General features: G+C 43.2%; 1 protein-coding gene across 1 annotated transcript in view; it reads right to left on the bottom strand.

Moving 5' to 3' along the window:
• Nucleotides 1–18,565, bottom strand: part of AGBL2 (ATP/GTP binding protein like 2) — a 61,809-nt gene extending 43,244 nt beyond the window's left edge. The window contains exons 1-7 of the mRNA XM_012801430.1: nucleotides 18,530–18,565; nucleotides 18,051–18,114; nucleotides 11,070–11,204; nucleotides 8,580–8,633; nucleotides 8,449–8,493; nucleotides 7,491–7,733; nucleotides 3,833–3,940 (exon numbers count right to left, since the gene is read on the bottom strand). Coding sequence (XP_012656884.1) covers nucleotides 3,833–3,940; nucleotides 7,491–7,733; nucleotides 8,449–8,493; nucleotides 8,580–8,633; nucleotides 11,070–11,204; nucleotides 18,051–18,114; nucleotides 18,530–18,565 — 685 coding nt within the window. The remainder of the gene's footprint in view (nucleotides 1–3,832; nucleotides 3,941–7,490; nucleotides 7,734–8,448; nucleotides 8,494–8,579; nucleotides 8,634–11,069; nucleotides 11,205–18,050; nucleotides 18,115–18,529) is intronic.
• Between the last annotated feature and the right edge of the window lie 643 nt (nucleotides 18,566–19,208).

The following is a 19,208-nucleotide window of genomic DNA, read 5'->3' on the forward strand; positions in this document are numbered from 1 at the left end:
CCAAGTAGCCACAACACCCAGCTAATTTTCTTCTGTTTTTAGTACCTCTTGCTCAGGTAGGTCTTGAACTCCTCAACTCAAGCAATCCACCTGCCTTGGACTCCTAGAGTGCTAGGATTACAGGTGTGAACTACTGGGCCTGCCCCCGATTTCCATTCTTATTTTTTATTTTTTATTTTTTTTTTGAGACGGAGCCTCAAGCTATCCCCCTGGGTAGAGTGCCATGGCATCACAGCTCACAGCAACCTCCAACTCCTGGGCTCAAGCGAGTCTCCTGCCTCAGCCTCCCAAGTAGCTGGGACCACAGGCGCCCACCACAACGCCCTGCTATTTTTTGGTTGCAGCCATCATTGTTGTTTGGCCGACCCGGGCTGGGGATTCGAACCTGCCACCTTAGGTGTACGTGGCTGGCGCCTTAGCCGCTTGAGCCACAGGCGCCGAGCCCATTCTTATTTTTAATATTTCCTTCCTTCTGCTTTCATTTGGTTTAGTTGGCTCTTATTTTTCTCATTTATTAAGGTGGAAGTTGAGGTAATTTATTTCATATCTTTCTTGTTTTCAAATATAGGCATTTGAAACCATAGTTTCCCAGATAATGCTTTATCTGGATCCTATGAATTTTTTTTTAAATTGCATTCTATAACTTTTTTTCATCCTGTAACTATTATTATTTTTTTTTTTGAGACAAGAGTCTCACTATGTTGCTCTCAGTAGATTGCTGTGGTGTCACAGCTCACAGCAACCTCAAACTCTTGAGCTTAAGCTATCTTCTTGCCTCAGCCTCCCAAGTAGCTGGGACTACAAGTGTCTGTCACAGTGCCCGGCTATTTTTTTGTATTGTAGTTGTCAATGTTTAGCAGGCCTGGGCCAGCCTTGAACCCGCCAGCCCCAGTGTATGTGGCTGGCATGCCGGAACCACTAAGCTATGGGTGTGGAGCCAGCACCCGGCTATTTTTAGAGATGAGATCTCTCTCTTACTCAGGTTGGTCTCGAACTCCTGTCCCGTAGCGTCACAGCTTTCAGCAACCTCAAACTCCTGGGCATAAGCAATTCTCTTGCCTCAGCCTCCCAACTACTACAGGGCCTACAGGTGCCCACCACAATGCCTGGCTTTTGTTGTTGTTGTTGTTGTTGTAGCTGTCATTATTGTTTAGCAGGCTTGGGCTGGGTTTGAACCTGCCAGCCCAGGTATATGTGGCTGGCGCCCTAGCCACTGAGCAATGGTCACCAAGCCTCATTCTATAACTTTTGATACGTTGTGGTTTCATTTTCATTCAGTTCAAAATATTTTTGAACTCTCCTTGTGATTTAACCCATAGGTATTAAGAAATGTGTTGTTCAATTTTTTCTTTGAGAGAGAGAATCTCACTATGTTGCCCTCAGTAGAATACTATGGCATCACAGCTCACAGCACCCTCTAACTATTGGGCTTAAGTGATTCTCTTGCCTCAGCCTCCCAAGAGGCTGGGACTACAGATGTGCGCCACAGCACCTAGCTATTTTTCTGATGTAGTTGTCGTTGTTTAGCAGGCCCTGGCTGGGGCAGTACCCACCAGCCCTGGTGTATATGGCCAGCCCACTAACCACTGAGCTATAGGCACCGAACCAATGTTCAATTTCCTAATATTTGTAGGAACATTGCTCATTCTCATTCTATTGTTCATGTCTCACTTAATTTTGTTGTGGTCAGAGAAATGTACTTTATATGATTTCAATGCCGTTAACTATATTAAGACTTGCTAAGCCAGGTGTGGTGCACACACCTGTAATCCTAACCCTCTGGGAGGCTGAGGCAGGTGGATTGCTTGAGCTTAGGCGTTCAAGACCAGCCTGACAAGACAAGTCCCCATCTCTACTAAAAATAGAAAAAAAAAAGGGTAGTGCTAAAGGTCTATTTCCTAGGCTATACACAGGGGACTGGTTCCTTGTTCTTCTGCCTAGGGGAAAGTCCCCAGACCTTGTGCAGAGAATGCCGTGTGCATATGCACATAGACATTAGTCTGTTTCTCACTGTTAAAACCCGCCAAAAAGCAAATCTCTCTGAGCACCATGGTGTGGAGGCGTCATCCATCAGCTTCACTAGTTACACAGGCATGTCTTAGGGCACCAACCACACGGGGCTCAGTCTCAGTGAAGCTGCTTATAAATAAATAAATAAATTAGAAACAAAATCTAGGCTCCGCACCTGTGGCTCAAGTGGCTAAGGTGCAAGCCGCATACAGTAGAGTTGGCAGGTTCGAATCCAGCCCAGGCCCGCCAAACAACAATGACAGCTGCAACCAAAAAACGGCCAGGCATTGTGGTGGGTACCTGTAGTCCCAGCTACTTAGGAGGCTGAGGCAAGAGAATTGCTTAAACCCAGGAGTTGGAGATTGCTGTGAGCTGTGATGCCACAGCACTCTACCCAGGGCAACAGCTTTAGGCTCTGTCTCAAAAAAAAAAAAAACCAGCCAGGCATTGTGACGGGTGCCTGTAGTCCTAGTTACTGGGGAGGTGGAAGCAAGAGGACCATTTTTGCCCAATAGTTTGAGGTTGCTGTGAGTTATGATGCCATGGCACTCTATGCAGGGCAAAAGAATGAGGTTCTTGCATTATGGCCTAGTATATAGTCTATCCTGGGGCATCTAATAGGTGCCTTTGAAAAGAATATGTACTTTGTTGTTCTTTTGGGGCATAGCGTTCTGTATTATTTTTTACAAAAGACATAGATTCTACCTGTAGAAGTTTACAACTCAATTCAGGAAACATACTACAAGTGCATTTAAAAAAGTACTCACTAGGGCTGTGCCCATAGCTCAGTGGTTACGGGGCTGGCCACATACACCAAATCTGGTGGGTTTGAACCCAGCCCAGACCTATTAAACAAGAACAACAAAAATAGCCAGGTGTTGTGGTAGGTGCCTGTAGTCCCTGTAGTACTTGGGAGGTTGAGGCAAGAGAATCACTTAAGCCCAAGAGTTTGAGGTTGCTGTGAGCTGTAATGCCACAGCGCTCTACTAAGGGTGACACAGTGAGACTCTGTCTCAAAAAAAAAAAGGTACTCACTAAAGTACATATAGGAGGTAGTAAAATGAAGAGTAAGCTCCCCAGGATGATACAACATTTGATTTTCAGGAAGGGGAATAACAAGGGCTAAGGTCTAAAATGGACTTAGAACTATTAAGAAACTGTCATTTTGAGCGGCGCCTGTGGCTCAGTGAGTAGGGCACTGGCCCAATATACCGAGAGTGGCAGGTTCAAACCCGGCCCTGGCCAAATGCAACAACAACAAAAATAGCTGGGCGTTGTGGCAGGCGCCTATAGTCCCAGCTGCTTGGGAGGCTGAGGCAAGAGAATCACCTAAGCCCAGGAGCCGGAGGTTGCTGTGAGCTGTGATGCCATGGCACTCTACTGAGGGCAACAGAGTGAGACTCTGTCTCTAAAAAAAAGAAACTGTCATTTTCAGCATGGTGCCTATAGCTCAGTAGTTAGGGCCTCTGGCCACATACACCGGGGCTGGCAGGTTCAAACCTGGCTGGGCCTGCTAAACAACAATAACTACAACAACAAAAAAATAGCCAGGCATTGTAGCAGGTGCCTGTGAGGTTGCTGTGAGTTGTAATGCCATAGCACTCTATACAGGGCAACACAGTGAAACTCTGTCTCCAAAAAAAAAAATAAATAAATAAAGCTGACTGCTCATGACTGGTATCAGGGATCCCACTTAGTTTGGTCTGGAAAAGACAGTTTATCACTGAAGCATAGATTTTTTCAAATCACCTTTATCTTAGAAAATACATTTATTATAACTGTGTCACAATTAACCACTCATTGTTCAATGTAATGACAATACCTGAATCTAATTGATAGACAATTTTGCCTTTTTCCTCTCCTACAATTTCTGGTACCTTTTCATTTCCTGTAGATTGATAGAAATATTCTGGTTGAGGTGGAACCCATTCTGAAAGGAGACATTTTAAAAAGCACAAGATAAATAACATAAAAAGCACTATCAGAACTGATATACAACTAAAATAATAATTATTAAAATAGCTAGTTTGGTTGAATCAAAACAAATTCCCACCCTAAGTTTTCAGCTTGTTTGTAAATTATGTATTGCTTCTTTCTATAAAGACTAAAAAGAGGGCTGGGCAAGGTGACTCACAGCTATAATCCTTGCACTCTGGGATGCCGAGGCAGGTGGGTTGCCTGAGCTCACAAGTTTGAGACTAGCCTGAGCCAGAGTGAGACTTCATCTCTAAAAATAGCTGGGTGTTGTGGTGGGCGGCTGTAGTCCCAGCTACTTGGGAGGCTGAGGCAAGAGAATTGCTTGAGCCCAGGAGTTTGAGGTTGCTATGAGTTATGACGCCATAGCACTACTGAGGGTGACAAAGTGGGACTCTGTCTTAAAAAAAAAAGATTATAAGGAGACTTTTAATAAAAAGTATATATGATTAAATAATAAACTATAAACATAAGACTTAAAATAAGCCAAGAAAGTCAATATAGCTATTACGATAGCTCTTCAAAATGTGGTCCTGATAGTCTTAAAGTCAGGAAAATATTGACAGATACATAGGAAAATAGGTAGCTGACAATTATTTTTCTTACCACAGAGGAACAAGTCTATCGTTTCAGAGGACACAGGGCTTTTTGATTAGCACTGAATTAAAAAAGATTTCTTTCAGGCTGGGAGTGGTGACTCCCACCTATAATCCTAGCACTCTGGGAGTCTGGAATGGGAGGATCACTGGAGCTCAGGATTCGAGACCAGCCTGATCAAAAGTGAGACCCTCATCTCTACTAAAAATAGAAAAGAAATAACCAGGTGCTGTGGTGGGCACCTATAGCCCAGCTACTCTGGAGGCTGAAGCAAGAAGGATTTCTCAAGCCCAAGATTTGAGGTTGCTGTGAGCTATGATGCCATGGCATTCTACCAAGGGTGACAAAGTGAGACTGTCTCAAAAAAAATTTTTTTTTCTTTCATAGGACTTCAGCCACTTGTCAGCATTGTTTTTTTTTTTTTTTTTTTGAGACAGAGCCTCAAGCTGTCCCCCTGGGTAGAGTGCCGTGGCATTACAGCTCACAGCAACCTCCAACTCCTGGGCTCAAGCGAGTCTCCTGCCTCCGCCTCCCAAGTAGCTGGGACCACAGATGCCCGCCACAACGCCCGGCTTTTTTTTTTGGTTGCAGCCATCATTGTTGTTTGGCGGGTCCGGGTTGGGGATTCGAACCCGCCACCTTAGGTGTACGTGGCTGGCGCCTTAGCCGGTTGAGCTATAAGCGCCGAGCCAGCATTGTTTTAACTATAGTAGCCAGTGATGAATGCCAAGGGCATGTAAAGACACAACTCACATAAACTAAATCTGTGAGCTCAGGGCAATCCAGCTGCCTTGGCCTTCCAGAGTGTTAGGTTTATAGGTTTACACAACTCAATAAAAGATGCTTATTTATTTTCTTACAGGTTATATAAAATGATAAGGCTTTGACAATTTAAATAGTAGGGTGCTTGTTATTAAGTTTCCTTAAAATATATATGTAAATTTTTTTTTAGAGACAGCGTCTTACTCTAATGCCCCAGGCTAGAGTGCTAAGGGGCACCTAGTTCACAGCAACCTCAAACCCTGGGGCTAGTGATCTGCCTGCCTCAGTCTCCCAAGTAACTGGGACTACTGGCACCGCTGCAGTCTCACTCTGTCTCCCTTAGTAGAGTGCCATGGCATCATAGCTCACAGGAACCTCAAACTTTTGGACAAAAGTGATCCTCTTGGAACTGAATCCCTAATCCTCACAGAAATTCTCTCTTGGTAGGGAATAGCAAAATCCTATCGTCTGGCCAGATCAACTTGTACTTTTATCTAAACTACACGGGGTAGGAGTAGATGATTTTAGGACTCTTCCCAGTCATTGTACCAACTCAAAATGCCCTGGTCCCTCTTTTCCAAATCCCCAAGAGCAGCGCTGTCCCCAGTAGAACACTGAGCCCATCCCTAATCCCATCTCTTGTCTCTCATGCTCAGTGCTTCATGTTACCAAACACGTGGTACTCTTTTACTGTTTCCAGTAACTGGAATACTTTTCTTTGACTCTCATTTAGAACATTTCTACTCATTCCTTTTCTTTTTTCAAGACAGTCTCACTTTGTCACCCTCAGGAGAGTGCCAAGGCATCAAGGCTCACAGCAACCTCCAACTCTTGGGCTCAAGCGATTCTCTTGCCTCAGCCTCCCTAGTAGCTGGGACTACAAGGCACCTGCCACCATGCCTGGCTGTTTTTAGAGATGCGGTCTTGCTCTGGCTCAGGCTGGTCTCAAACCTGTGAGCTTAGGGCAATCCAGCTCCCTCAGCCTTCCAGAGTGTTAGGTTTACAGGTGGGAGCCACCTTACTTGGCTTCTAATTATTCTTTAGATCTCAGTTCACATGTCAACTCCTTTTGGATACCCATCATGCTGATGTCTAAGCTGGGCTAGGTGTTCCCCCAGGGACCAAGCTCTATGCAATTGCCTGGTAAAATAACTTCCCCCAACTCGTCCATGAATTCTGGATATCACTATTACCTCTCACACCAAGAACTATATTTAGCATATGGTAAATGCTATTACATAGGTACTGAATGAATATTTTAAGAGAGTGAGAAAATAAGAAAGATTCAGTTGTTTATCCAGTAGTCTAAAGCAGAAACAATATGTTTGATAGATGTAAGTTTTCCAGTAATTAGAAAAGTCCCTGCTTTTCAATGCAACCTACTTCTGTAAATGCCTCATAAAATGGATGCAAAAGACTATACTTGCACCAGGAGTTCAGTAATGTCATAAAAAAGTCTCCACTTGGGCGGTGCCTGTGGCTCAGTGGGTAGTGCACCAGCCCCAAATACGGAGGGTGGCAGGTTTGAACCTGGCCCCAGCCAAACTGCAACAAGAAAGAGCCTGGCGTTGTGGCAGGCACCTGTGGTCCCAGTTATTTGGGAGGCTAAGGCAAGAGAATTGCCTAAGCCCAGGCGTTGAGGTTGCTGTGAGCTGTGATGCTACAGCACTCTACTGAGGGTGACATAGTGAGACTCTGTCTCAAAAAAAAAAAAAAAGAAAAGAAAAGAAAAAAAGTTTCCACTTGGGTGGGGGTGGAAAACAAAAAGTCTCCACTATTCCCATAAAAAAACTCCAATAACTTCAAAATATAATTAAAGACAGTAAAAACTATATTCTGGCATATATGGCCTTCATCAATTATACCAAGGCTGGTAAAATTACAACTCATCAATAATACTGAGACAGGAATAATAATCGAAAACAAGTTTAAGTATTTATATATTTTAGCCTCTAGGAAGGTATCTTCCCTTTCAGAAAAATTCAGAAGCATTCTAGTTTATATATTAGTGTAATTTTACTTTGATGAGTGTATTTAGTCTTTTCAGAGAATTGATTGATGTTGACTCTGTCTTGCCTTTAGCACACAGCACTTAAAATTCTAAGGTCTGGCAGAATAGCAAGACTACCACACACAAGTCACATTACCAATATGATGAACGTTTTCCTTGATGACCTCACATTCTATTGGCCATCTTGGAGCTTCCAGTGGCCCGTTGGTAGAGAAAAAGCCAAAGAGCTCTTGGGGTTCTCGAAGACGTGGGTATACTCTGTCTAACTCATCATAAAGAAGCTGTCTGGTTCTAAGAATTGGTGAACTCAGCGTAAATGAATCTGCCAAAGGGAAAGGGAGTAAGTGAACATCTTTCTTTTCCTCCTTAGGAACTTTAACTCATTTATAACAATGAAATAAATGTAAGCACTATATTAAAATGTCAGTATAGATATATAATTTTTTTTTTTTGAGACAGAGCCTCAAGCTGTCCCCTTGGGTAGAGTGCTGTGGCATCACAGGTCACAGCAATCTCCAACTCCTGGGCTTAGGTGATTCTCTTGCCTCAGCCTCACGAGTAGCTGCAACTACAGGCGCCTGCCACAAGGCCCGGCTATTTTTTTGTTGCAGTTTGGCCAGGGCCGCGTTTGAACCTGCCACCCTCGGTATATGGGGCCGGCGCCCTACCCACTGAGCCACAGGCGCCAACCAGTTAGAAGCTTTTTTAAAAATTAAAGTTAATGAGTCTAAGAAATTTCAACAGTGGGTTACAATGAATAAAAAATTACTTAATGTATTTTATTTTTTTTGTTTAGAGACTGATGAGAGGAAACATTAGCATTTTAGAAAAAATACATAAAACGCTATTAACTACAGTGAAATATTCTACAGATTAAATTTTAGTTCCATAATATAACCAAAGGATAGAGACTTATAAAACAAAGAGGATAGAAAGGAGAAGGGGAGAACAGGACTGAGAAAGGGCAGAAGAGAGGAAGGACATCTCTTAGGAAAGAGAGAATGAGACAAAAGAGGAAAAGAAAGACTTTTTGGGAGACAGAAAAAGAAAGCATATGAGATGAAGAAAGGAAAAATGCATACAAAAAGGGGAACTAAATGCTGACAGCCCCTCAGTGCCCATCAGACATGAATTCCAGGCTTGTCTGATAATTTTTGGTTTGGGTGCTGAAGACATATTCCCATAAAGAAACTTGAATGTTCTGGTCTGGAAGGATATGAAATACCTCTGCTTACAGCTTCTATCTGTTTCTGCCCAGCTGAAGGTAAACAGGTAGACCCTGGAAAGAAGAAGAGGAGGTACAGTTTGTCCTAGGGATTTTTGTCTTTCTTTTTTTTTTTTTCTGTCCACTGTCCCCATCCTGTCTTACTTCCCACGCCCATGATGGGGGCCTGTATTATTATATATGTAAATCTTTTCCCCACATTTCAATGGGGGAAAAGAGGAAGGCAATAAACATCTGAAAATTACTTATAACTAAAGAAATATAAATCAAACTGATAAGGAGATACCAATTTTACCTAATGGATAGGAAAGATGTGTTTTCACAATCATCCTGGCAAGGGTTTAAGTAAACAGAACCTGCTGTCAAGAGGGCAAATTGGTGCAACCTTTCTAAACCTCTCCAGAAGGTTTAAATAGTATCTAATACAATTTATAATAGACACAATTTTTGGATCTAGCAATCCCACAGCTAAGAATTTATCTTAAATATTTTCTCAAAAAGTTCATAAATACCACCTTCCCCTCTCTCACTCCCTGCTCTCTGCTTTCTCATCTCTTCCCCTATCTTCCGTTTCTCTAATATAAAATAAACTTATACTTTTATATTCTAAGGAAAATTTCATCAATATACATATACTCATTGCATATATAGATGCTTATGTAGCAACGTTCAAATAACAAGAAAATGGAACAAAGCATCCATCAAAAGGGAAGTTTAAATAATTGCGCCTAATTAATGAGATGGAATAGATGCCTTTAAAAAGAATGAGGTGGGCGGTGCCTGTGGCTCAGTGAGTAGGGCACGGGCTCCATATACCGAGGGTGGTGGGTTTGAACCCGGCCCTGGCCAAACTGCAACAAAAAATAGCCGGGCGCTGTGGTGAGCACTTGTAGTCCAAGCTACCTGGGAGGCTGAGGCAGGAGAATCGCCTAAGCCTAAGAGCTGGAGGTTGCTATGAGCTTTGACACCATGGCACTCTACAGAGGGAGACAAAGTGAGACTCTGTCTCTAAAAAAAATAAAAATAAAAAAAAATAAAAAGAATGAGGTAAAGTCTGGCTACACAGGAGACTGAGCTAGAAGGAATGCTTGAACCCAGGAGTTCAAGACCAGCCTGGGCAATAGTGAGACCCTGGCTCTACCAAAAAAAATTAGCCAGGCCTGGTGGTAGGCACTTGTAGTTCTAGCTACTTGGGAGACTGAAGTAAAAGAATCACTTGAGTACAGAAGTTTGAGGTTGCACTGAGCTATGACTGTGCCACCGCCCTCTAGCCCAGGTGACAGAGTGAGACTGTATCTCAAAAAGAATGAGATAAATCCTTTTGGTGCCTATCTCTAACATGTATTATTAAACAAACAAAAAAATCAAAGAAGATTGTGTATAGAATACCCTGTGGGCAATTAAAAAGTAATAACATATAGATACTTATGGACATATTCCTTTTTTTTCCTGAAAATAATTATAAGTGCATTAAGGGTAGGACAGGAAGGGCTTTTTGCTATTGTTTGAACTTTTAAACCATATACTGTATGTTCCTTTTTTTTTTTTGCCGTTTTTGGCCAGGTTTGGGTTTGAACCCGCCACCTTCGGCATATGGGGCCAGTACCCTACTCCTTTGAGCCACAGGAGCCGCCGCCCTTTTTTCTTTTTTTCTTTTTTTAAAACAAACAGATTATAATCCATTTTTTTTCCTTGTGTTCTTTTCTGGTTATAAAAACAACAGGGCTCAGTGCAGTGGCTTAAACTCATACCTGATTATCACGGAGGCTGCCTCTACAAAAAAATAGAAAACTTCTGAGCAGTGGTTAGGGCACCAGCCATATGCACAGGGCTGGCAGGTTCGAACCTTGCCTGGGACTGCTAAATGACAATGACAACGACAACAATGAGGACGAGGACGAAAACAAAATAGCTAGGCATTGTGGTAGGCACCTGTAGTCTCAACTACTTGGGAGGTCGTGGCAAGAGAATTGCTTAAGTCCAAGAGTTTGAGGTTGCTGTGAGCTGTGATGCCACAACATTCTACTGAAGGCAACATAGTAATACTGTCTCAAAAAAAAGAAAAATAGAAAAATTAGCTGGGTGTGGTGGCATCTGAAGTCCTAAACAGCTGGGAGGTTAAGGCAAATCAACAAAAAACTGTAAATGCTTTGCTAGAAAGATTATTTTCCTTGCTCCAATGATCAGAACAGAAAATTACACTATGACTAAAACTCATTCACATTGCTGTGAATTTTGTACTTTAATGCTTTTTAGTATATAAAGGCTAGGAGTTGTTTCTTTCTAATTGAATATTGAGTGTCAATAATTGGACCAGGGAAAACTGAAGGGGAGGTCAGTTGGCTCTGGCACATCTCACTCTGACTAGTCTCCTCTGTTGCTCTCCTGCCTCTTCTCCGTTAAGCTACATTCTCCTGAATTCCCATAGCAGTTACTAGGCAGTGAGGCTCTTGGGGAGAGGAGTATCACACATAATGATATATTACTCACATAGAAGCTTCTCTTTTTGCAGGGTGTCTGATATAAAATCATCTCTTTCCCCAAAAGAGCTGTTCAACAGGTGTCGAGGTTTATTCTTCCAAACACGCTGATGTGTAGCAGATTCTGTTAAACTGCCTCTCTGTCCTAAGAATAAGCAGTTTTATTAAAGTTGCTTATCACATCTTAACATCTAGGTCAATACCAAACCTCTACTACCTAAATCACCACTTCTTCTATCACCATTCACTACCACAGGGCTTTGCAATGAGCATGTGCCACTTTTCAAAGAGCTTTCACATTTCAACTTCTGTTAGGCATTAATTATCCCCATTTTACAATTGAGGAAACAAGAGAACAAGCAGGAAGACCTGAGCAGCAGCCTGCTGTAAGGGAACAAGAAAGGACTTGGGAGACACAAAGACCTGGTAGCTTCAGCATGCCTGAATGTTTTTTTTTTTTTTTTTTTAATTTTCTGAAACAGAGCCTCAAGCTGTTGCCCTGGGTAGAATGCCTTGGCATCACAGCTCACAGCAACCTCCTACTCCTGGGCTCAGGCAATTCTCCTGCCTCTGCCTCCCAATTAGCTGGGACCACAGGCGCCCACCACAACACCCAGCTATTTTTGGTTGCTACCATCATTGTTGTTTGGTGGGCCTGGGCTAGATTTGAACCTGCCAGCTCATGTGTATGTGGCTAGTGCCTTAGCTGCTTGAGCCACAGGTGCTGAGCCACGCCTGAACGCTTTGAACTAAAATAGGAAGGCCTTAGAAAATGCCTCTTAGGCTCAGTGCCTGTAGCTCAGTGGTTAGGGTGGCTGGCCACATACACTGGGGCTGGCGGTTTTGAACCCAGGCCCGGACTTGCTAAATAATGACAACTATAACAAAAAAAATAGCTGGGTGCCTGTAGTCCCAGCTACTTGGGAGGCTGAGACAAGAGAATCACTTAAGCCCAAGAGTTTGAGGTTGCTGTGAGCTGTGATACCAACAGCACTCTACTGAGGACAATATAGTAAAACTCTGTCTCAAAAAAAAAATAAAAGAAAGAAAGAAAAAAGAAAATGCCTCCTACACAAGGACTTTTAGACCTCTCCTGTTTCCCCACCACTCCAAGGGCAGGGAAGGAGGAGGACTCTCTCTGAAATTTCCTTATCTAAGGAAACTTTTTTCCAAAAGAAAAGCAATTGTCAGGGTGGTGCCTGTGGCTCAAAGGAGTAGGGCGCCAGCCCCATATGCTGGAGGTGGCAGGTTCAAACCTAGCCCTAGCCAAAAAAAAAAAAAGAAAAGCAATTGTCTTAAGACCTCCACCCAAGAAATTTCACCAAATAATCAGGAAAAATTAACCACTACAGAAGAAAAGAAACTAAAAGTCCCCTCCTGACAAAGTCAGACTCTGTCTGAAAAATAAAATAAATAAATAAATAAAAGTCCCCTCCACACCCAGATAGACTTTTTTTTAAGAGAAAGTGAGACTCTGTCTCAAAAATAAAATTAAAAAAAATAAATAAAAGTTCCCTCCACATCCAGATAGACTTTTCTTTCTTTCTTTTTATTTTTTAGAGACAGTCTCGCTTTGTTAGAGTGCCTTGGCGTCACAGCTCACAGCAACCTCCAGCTCTTGGGCTTAGGTGATTCTCTTGGCTCAGCCTCCCTAGTAGCTAGGACTACAGGCACCCACCACAATGCGCGGCTATTTTTCTTGTTGCGGTTTGGCTGGGGCTGGGTTCAAATCTACCACCCTTGGTATATGGGGCCAGCACTCTACTCACTGGGCCACAGGTGCCGCCCAGATACTTTTCATCTATTCTGTGGGCAACTCTGAAAAAATTACCTGGAGACTATCTGCATAATAAGATAATCTTTGTTCAGAGTGAAGTTCTGCCCCTCCCCTTCCTGCCACCTCTCCCAGAACCCAGAGGAAGTTTGTCCCAGAAAAGTTCTCCATTTTTGTTTGGGATCATTCATTTCCCCTGAAAATGTTTTACTACCCTTCACAAGTACCTAGACCACCGCCTTTCCCTCTCTCCTATGAAGAAAATATATAAACTTCAATCATCTGGCACTTTGAGTTTCATATATGTGGGAATTCTCTGTCCATACACCTATTTAGTTGTATGCCTTTTTATCCTATTAATCTGTCTATTGTCAGTCAGCAATCCTTCAGAGGACAGAAGGGAAGCTTTCCCTCTGCTCCTACAGCTGCCAAGAAAGCCAAACCTGGGTGAAGGCAAGTATCAGAATGGCTGTGGAGCACTGATGCCCAAAGCCACTTTGTCCTGAGGGCATTTGCTCAATCTAGCAAACTAGCAATTAAGTTTTCAACAAATTAGTAATCACTTAAATGAAATACAGTGGTTCTCTCTTAATCATGGTTTTGCTTTCCGCAGTTTCTGAAGTGCAGTGGTCTGAAAATTAAATGGAAAGGTATAGAAATAAGCAATTCTTAAAATTTTTTTTTTTTTACTGCATGCCATGTAAAAAAACATGCTCTGTCTGTACATTATCCTTTGTCCAGCATATCTATAATATATGTGCTAACTGCCTGCGAGTTACTTAGAAACTGTTGCTGTTATCAGATCGGCTGGTATCATAGTGCTTATGTTCAAGTAACCCTTATTTTACCTAATAATGGCCTCAAAATGCAGTAGTAGAGATGATGGCAATTCATATATGCCAAGGAGACATCATAAACTGTTTCCTTCAAGTGAAAAGGTAAAAGTTCTTGACATAAGGAAAAAAATTATCTGGTGAGTTTGCTAAATCCTGCTATAAGAATGAATCTTCTGTCTGTGCAATTGTGAAGAATGAAAAAGAAATCTGTGCTAGTGTTGTCACAACTCAAACTGCAAAAGTTAAGGCTATAGTGTACTTAGTTAAGGTAGAAAAGAAAATTTGTGGATGGAAAATATGAACTGAACCTTGTTCTGACAGTAATTGAATTCAATAGTATCTGTGGTTTCAGGTATTCATTGGGAGTCTTGGAATATATCCCCTGTAGATGGGGAGGGGGGCTATAGTAGTTAATAAGAAAGTTTAATGAGCTTGTTAGAGATAAAAACCATTCCAATTTTAGTATATGTGCTGCTGAAGCAAGCAAAGATACTAAAAACTTGGCCAGCTGGGCACAGTGGCTCATGCCTGTAATCCCAGCATTTGGGAGGCTCAGTTTAAGACCAACCTGAGCAAGAACAAGACCCCATTTCTAAAAGTAGCTGGGTGCTGTGGCAGGTGCCTGTAGTCCCAGCTACCTGGGAAGCTGAGGCAAGGGAACTGCATGAACCCAAGAGTTTGAGGTTACTGTGAGCTAAGATGCCATGCACTTTACCAAGAGTGACCAAGTAAGACTGTCTCAAAAAAAAAAAAAAAAAAAATGGCCACTTGCAGTAGCTCATGCCTGTAATCCCAGCATTTTGGGAGGCCAAGGCAGGAGGATCACTTGAGCCCATGAGTTGGAGGTAGCAGGGGGCTATGATCACATTACTATACTCCATCCAGCCACAGAATGAGACTTTGTCTCTAAAATAGAAGAAAAACAATTCCAATTTATTTCTATATACCAGCCACAAAATAAGAAAATTAAAATTTAGACTAGGTGCGGTGGCTTGCACCTTTAAATCCAGCATTCTGGGAGGCCGAGGCCATGGATTGCTTGGAGTCAGGAATTCAAGACAAGCCTGAGCAAGAGTGAGACCCTCATATCTCTACTAAAAACAGGAAAACTAGGCTTGGTGCCTGTGGCTCAAGTGGCTAAAGCGCCAGCCATATACACCTGAGGTGGCGGGTTCGAATCCAGCCCAGGCATGCCAAACAACAATGACAGCTGCAACCAAAAAATAGCCAGGCGTTGTAGTGGGTGCGTGTGGCCCCAGCTACTTGGGAGGCAGAGGTAGGAGACTCTGAGCCCAGGAGTTGGAGGTTGCTGTGAGCTGTGATACCACAGCACTCTACCCAGGGCAATGGCTTGAGGCTCTGTCTTGGGGGAAAAAAATAAATAAATAAAATAAAAACAGAAAAACTTGCTGGCTATCATGGTGCATACTTGTAGTCCCAGTTACCTGGGAGGCTGAGGCAAGAGGATTGCTCAAGCCTAAGACTTTGAGGTTGCTGTGAGCTATGATGGTAGGCACTCTAGTCTGGGGCAATAAGAGTGAGACTCTGTCTCAAAAGAAAAAAAAATTAAAAATTTAACATTTATAAAAAATAAAAAGATTAGGGGGTGCCCATAGCTCAGTGGGTAGGGTGCCAGCCACATACACCGAGGCTGGCGGGTTCAAACCCTGCCCGGGCCAGCTAAAACAACAATGACAATTGCAACAAAAGAACAGCCAGGTGTGGTGGTGGATGCCTGTAGTAACAGCTACTAGGGAGGCTGAAGCAAGAGAATTGCTTGAGCCTAAGAGTTTGAGGTTGCTGTGAGCTGTGATGCCATAGCACTCTAGCCAGGATGACAGCTTGAGACTCTGTCTCAAACAAAAAACAACAAAAAAAAAGTAAAATAAAATAAAAATAAAAAGATTAGTTGGCTGGGTGTAATGGCTTATGCCTGTAATCCCGCACTCTGAGAGGCCGAGGTGAGTAGATTGCCTGAGCTCACAGGTTTGACAACAGCCTTAGCCAGAGAGAGACTGAATCTCTAAAAATAGCCCAGCATTGTGGCTGGCACCTGTAGTCCCACCTATTCAGGAGGCTGAGGCAAGAAAATCACTTCAGAGTGAGTTGAATTTGAGTTTGAGGTTGCTGTGAACTATGATGCCATGACACTCTACTGAGGGCTACAAGTGAGACTCTGTCTCAAAAAAAGAAAAGAAAAGAAAAGAAAAGAAATTATAGTGAATCTATATAGATTATTATTTCACAAGAAATGGCAATTATCCAAAAGTGGGTTCTCCAATCTGCAAAAATAGTACATATTTCCATTCACTTATATCTTCTTTAGTGTCTCCCAATAAAAATATAGTTTTTTTTTTTTGAGACAGAGTCTCTGTTGCCCCAGGCTAAAGTTCTATGGCATCATAGTTCACAGCAACCTCAAACTCTTGTATATAAGGGATTGATTCTTTTGCCTCAGTCTCCTGAGTAGCTGGGACCACAGATACCCGCCATAATGCCTGGTTAATTTTTCTATTTTTATTAGAGATGGGGTCTCATTCTTGCCCAGGCTGGTCTCAAACTCCTGAGTTCAAGCAATCTAGATGCCTCATACTCCCAGAGTGGATTACAGGGGTGAGCCACTGCACATGGTCAAAATGTAGTTTTTTTCATAGTACTTCATATTGTATACTATGTTAATCTTTTTTTTTTTTTTTTTTAAGACAGAGTCTCACTTTATCACCCTCGGTAGAGTGCCGTGGCATCACAGCTCACAGCAACCTCCAACTCCTGGGCTTAGGTGATTCTTTTACCTCAGCCTCCCGAGTAGCTGGGACTACAGGTGCTTGCCATAACGTCCGGCTATTTTTTTGTTGCAATTGGCCGGGGCTGGGTTTGAATGTGCCACCCTTGGTATATGGAGCCGGTGGCCTACTCATTGAGCCACAAAATGTTAATCTTTTTTTTTTTTGAGACAGAGTCTCACTTGTAGCCCTTGGTAGAGTGTCATGGCATCATAGTTCACAGCAACCTCAAACTCAAACTCACCTCACTCTGAAGTGATTTTCTTCAAGCTGAGCTCAAATTCTTGGGCTCAAGTGATTCTCTTGCCTCAGCCTCCTGAACAGCTGGGACTATAGGTGCCTGCCACAATGCCTGGCTATTTTTTAGAGACAAGGTCTCACTCTGGCTCAGGCGGGTCTTGAACCGGTGAGCTCAGGTAATCCACCTACCTTGGCCTCCCAAGTGCTAGGATTACAAGTGTGAACCATCACACCCAGCCACTGCAATTTCCATAATTTTTTAAAAATATCATAAGTCAATTCAAAGACTCAAGAATAGTCATGACACTTTTTTTTTTTGAGAGAGTCTCACTTTGTCATCCTTGGTAAAGTACTGTAGTGTCATAGTTCACAGCAACCTCCAACTCTTGGGCTCAAGCAATTCTTTTGCCTTAGTCTCCCAAGTAGCTGGGACTACAGGTGCCTGCCACAAGGCCCGGCTATTTTTAGAGGCAGGGTCTCACTCTTGCTTAGGCTGGTCTTGAACTCGTGAGCTCAGGCAATCCACCCACCTCGGTCTCCCAGAGTGCTAGGATTATAGGTGTAAGCCATCATGCTCAGTCTTTAGTCATGATGCTTTTGAAGAACAAGGCAAAAAGACAGGCCAGGAGTGGTGGCATACACTTGTAGTCCCTGCTATGTGGGAGGCTAAGGTAGGAAGATCCCTTGAGACCTGGAGTTCAAATACATCCTGGACAACATAATGAAACTCTGTCTCTCTCTTTCTTTTTTGAGACAGGATCTCAGTCTATTGCCTGAGCTAGAGTGAAGTGATGTTATCATAACTAACTGCAACCTCCAATACCTAGGCTAAAGGGACCCTCCTGCCTCAGCCTCCCAAGTTGCCAGGACTATCGGTGTATACCACCACATCTGGCTAATTTATTTATTTATTTTTTAGAGATGGGGTCTTGCTATGTTGCCCAGGCTGGTCTTCAACTCCTGGCCTTAAGCAATCCTCTTGCCTTGGTCTCACAAAGAACTAGGATTATAGGCATTTGAGTCACTGTTTCTGGCCAATACCCTGTCTCTTCAAAAGAAGAAAAAGGTGGAAGACAAGCCTCTCCAGACACCAAAATAATTTTAATGCCATGTAGTAATTACAAGTAAGCGATATTAGTGCAAGGATAGACAAATAGACAAATAGACTAATGAAATAAAGCTGAGAAACAGATCTTTGTATACAGCAATTCTGTCACTTAAGAGTGACATAGCAGATCAATAGGGAAAGGAAGTACTTTTCATCTAGCAGTACTATCCAACCACACCTCTCCCAGTTAATGAAACAATTCACTTTAAGACCCCAGGAAAGGTGATGTTAGGTAAGAATACAGTATTACCTTTAAAGTAGCCATAATACCGAAGGTGATGGTACATAAAGTCTTCATAGGGATCAGGATGAGCCTGTTTAAGGAAAGGCGAACTCTATCATAATAGTCCTTTGAGATGATAATAAACCTTTAAAAAGTACACAAGCAGGCCAGGTTCGGTGGCTCACACCTGTAATCCCAGCACTTGGGAGGCCCAGGTGGCCAGAGCTCATAAGTTCAAGACCAGCCTGAGCAAGAGATCCCATCTCTGAAAAACACTCTACCAAGGGTGACCAAGTGACTCTTGTCTCAAAAAAAAAAAAAAAAGAAAGTACACAAGCATTGATTGGACGGTGTACTTGAGAATGTCTATAAACAAACCAAGACTTTCATACACATTATTGTATCTTGGGGATCAAGACCTCCAGCTAGAAAATGGTGCCACCAGAATATCCTTTCTGATCTAGTATTGGATTTTGCGGAGTTCACAGAGAGGGTTGTGTACCGACCTCCTGCTTCAGCTCTGTTTCCAATGCTGGGAACATGTTACTTCTGCATGGTATGATGTAGTCCAGTCAGTGACACTGGCATCCAGATGCACCTCCTGCCCACTTTCCAAATAAGCAGGTGATTACGCAGGAGATGCTACAAAGCCAGAACAGGACAATTAAGAAAAACTGTCGGTCACTCTTTTTCCTCCACTCTACATCCAGCTTTTCGCTTGAGGAAACCCTGTCATCCCAGCCTGTCCTCAAACGACCCAGCAGGTGGTTCCCCCCTCGAGCTGGGAGGTGCACCTGAGAGTCAGAAAGGGTTCTGCGTCTTCCCGAGGGCCAGGCCCCACGCTTTCCTCTCCCTGAGGAGGGAGACGCCCGCCACCAAGATGCTACGGGAAAGTGAAGGTGAGGGTAGGGGCACGAGGCCGAGTCGTCTCCGGGTATTTGGAAAAGAAAGGTCAGGGGTGGGGAGGGTGGGCCCTGAGAAGGGAATTTAGGGATTGGTTCCCAGCTGTTTGGCCCAGGGGAGGTGGTGAGGTTTCATATGGGTTGGAGGGAGTAGGGTAAGTAGAAATATCCTAAGAAGGCAGAGAAAAGGTACGACCACCTCCAAGCCCCAGCTTGTCCCGGGCAGCAAGGGTGGGCGCAAGGCCAGCGGCAGCAGAGAAGCCTGGGCTAGGCGGGAAGACGG

The sequence above is a fragment of the Otolemur garnettii genome, unplaced genomic scaffold (genome assembly GCF_000181295.1).
Source record: "Otolemur garnettii isolate 467f Iridium unplaced genomic scaffold, OtoGar3 scaffold00001, whole genome shotgun sequence".
In the NCBI taxonomy this organism is placed as follows: Eukaryota; Metazoa; Chordata; class Mammalia; order Primates; family Galagidae; genus Otolemur; species Otolemur garnettii.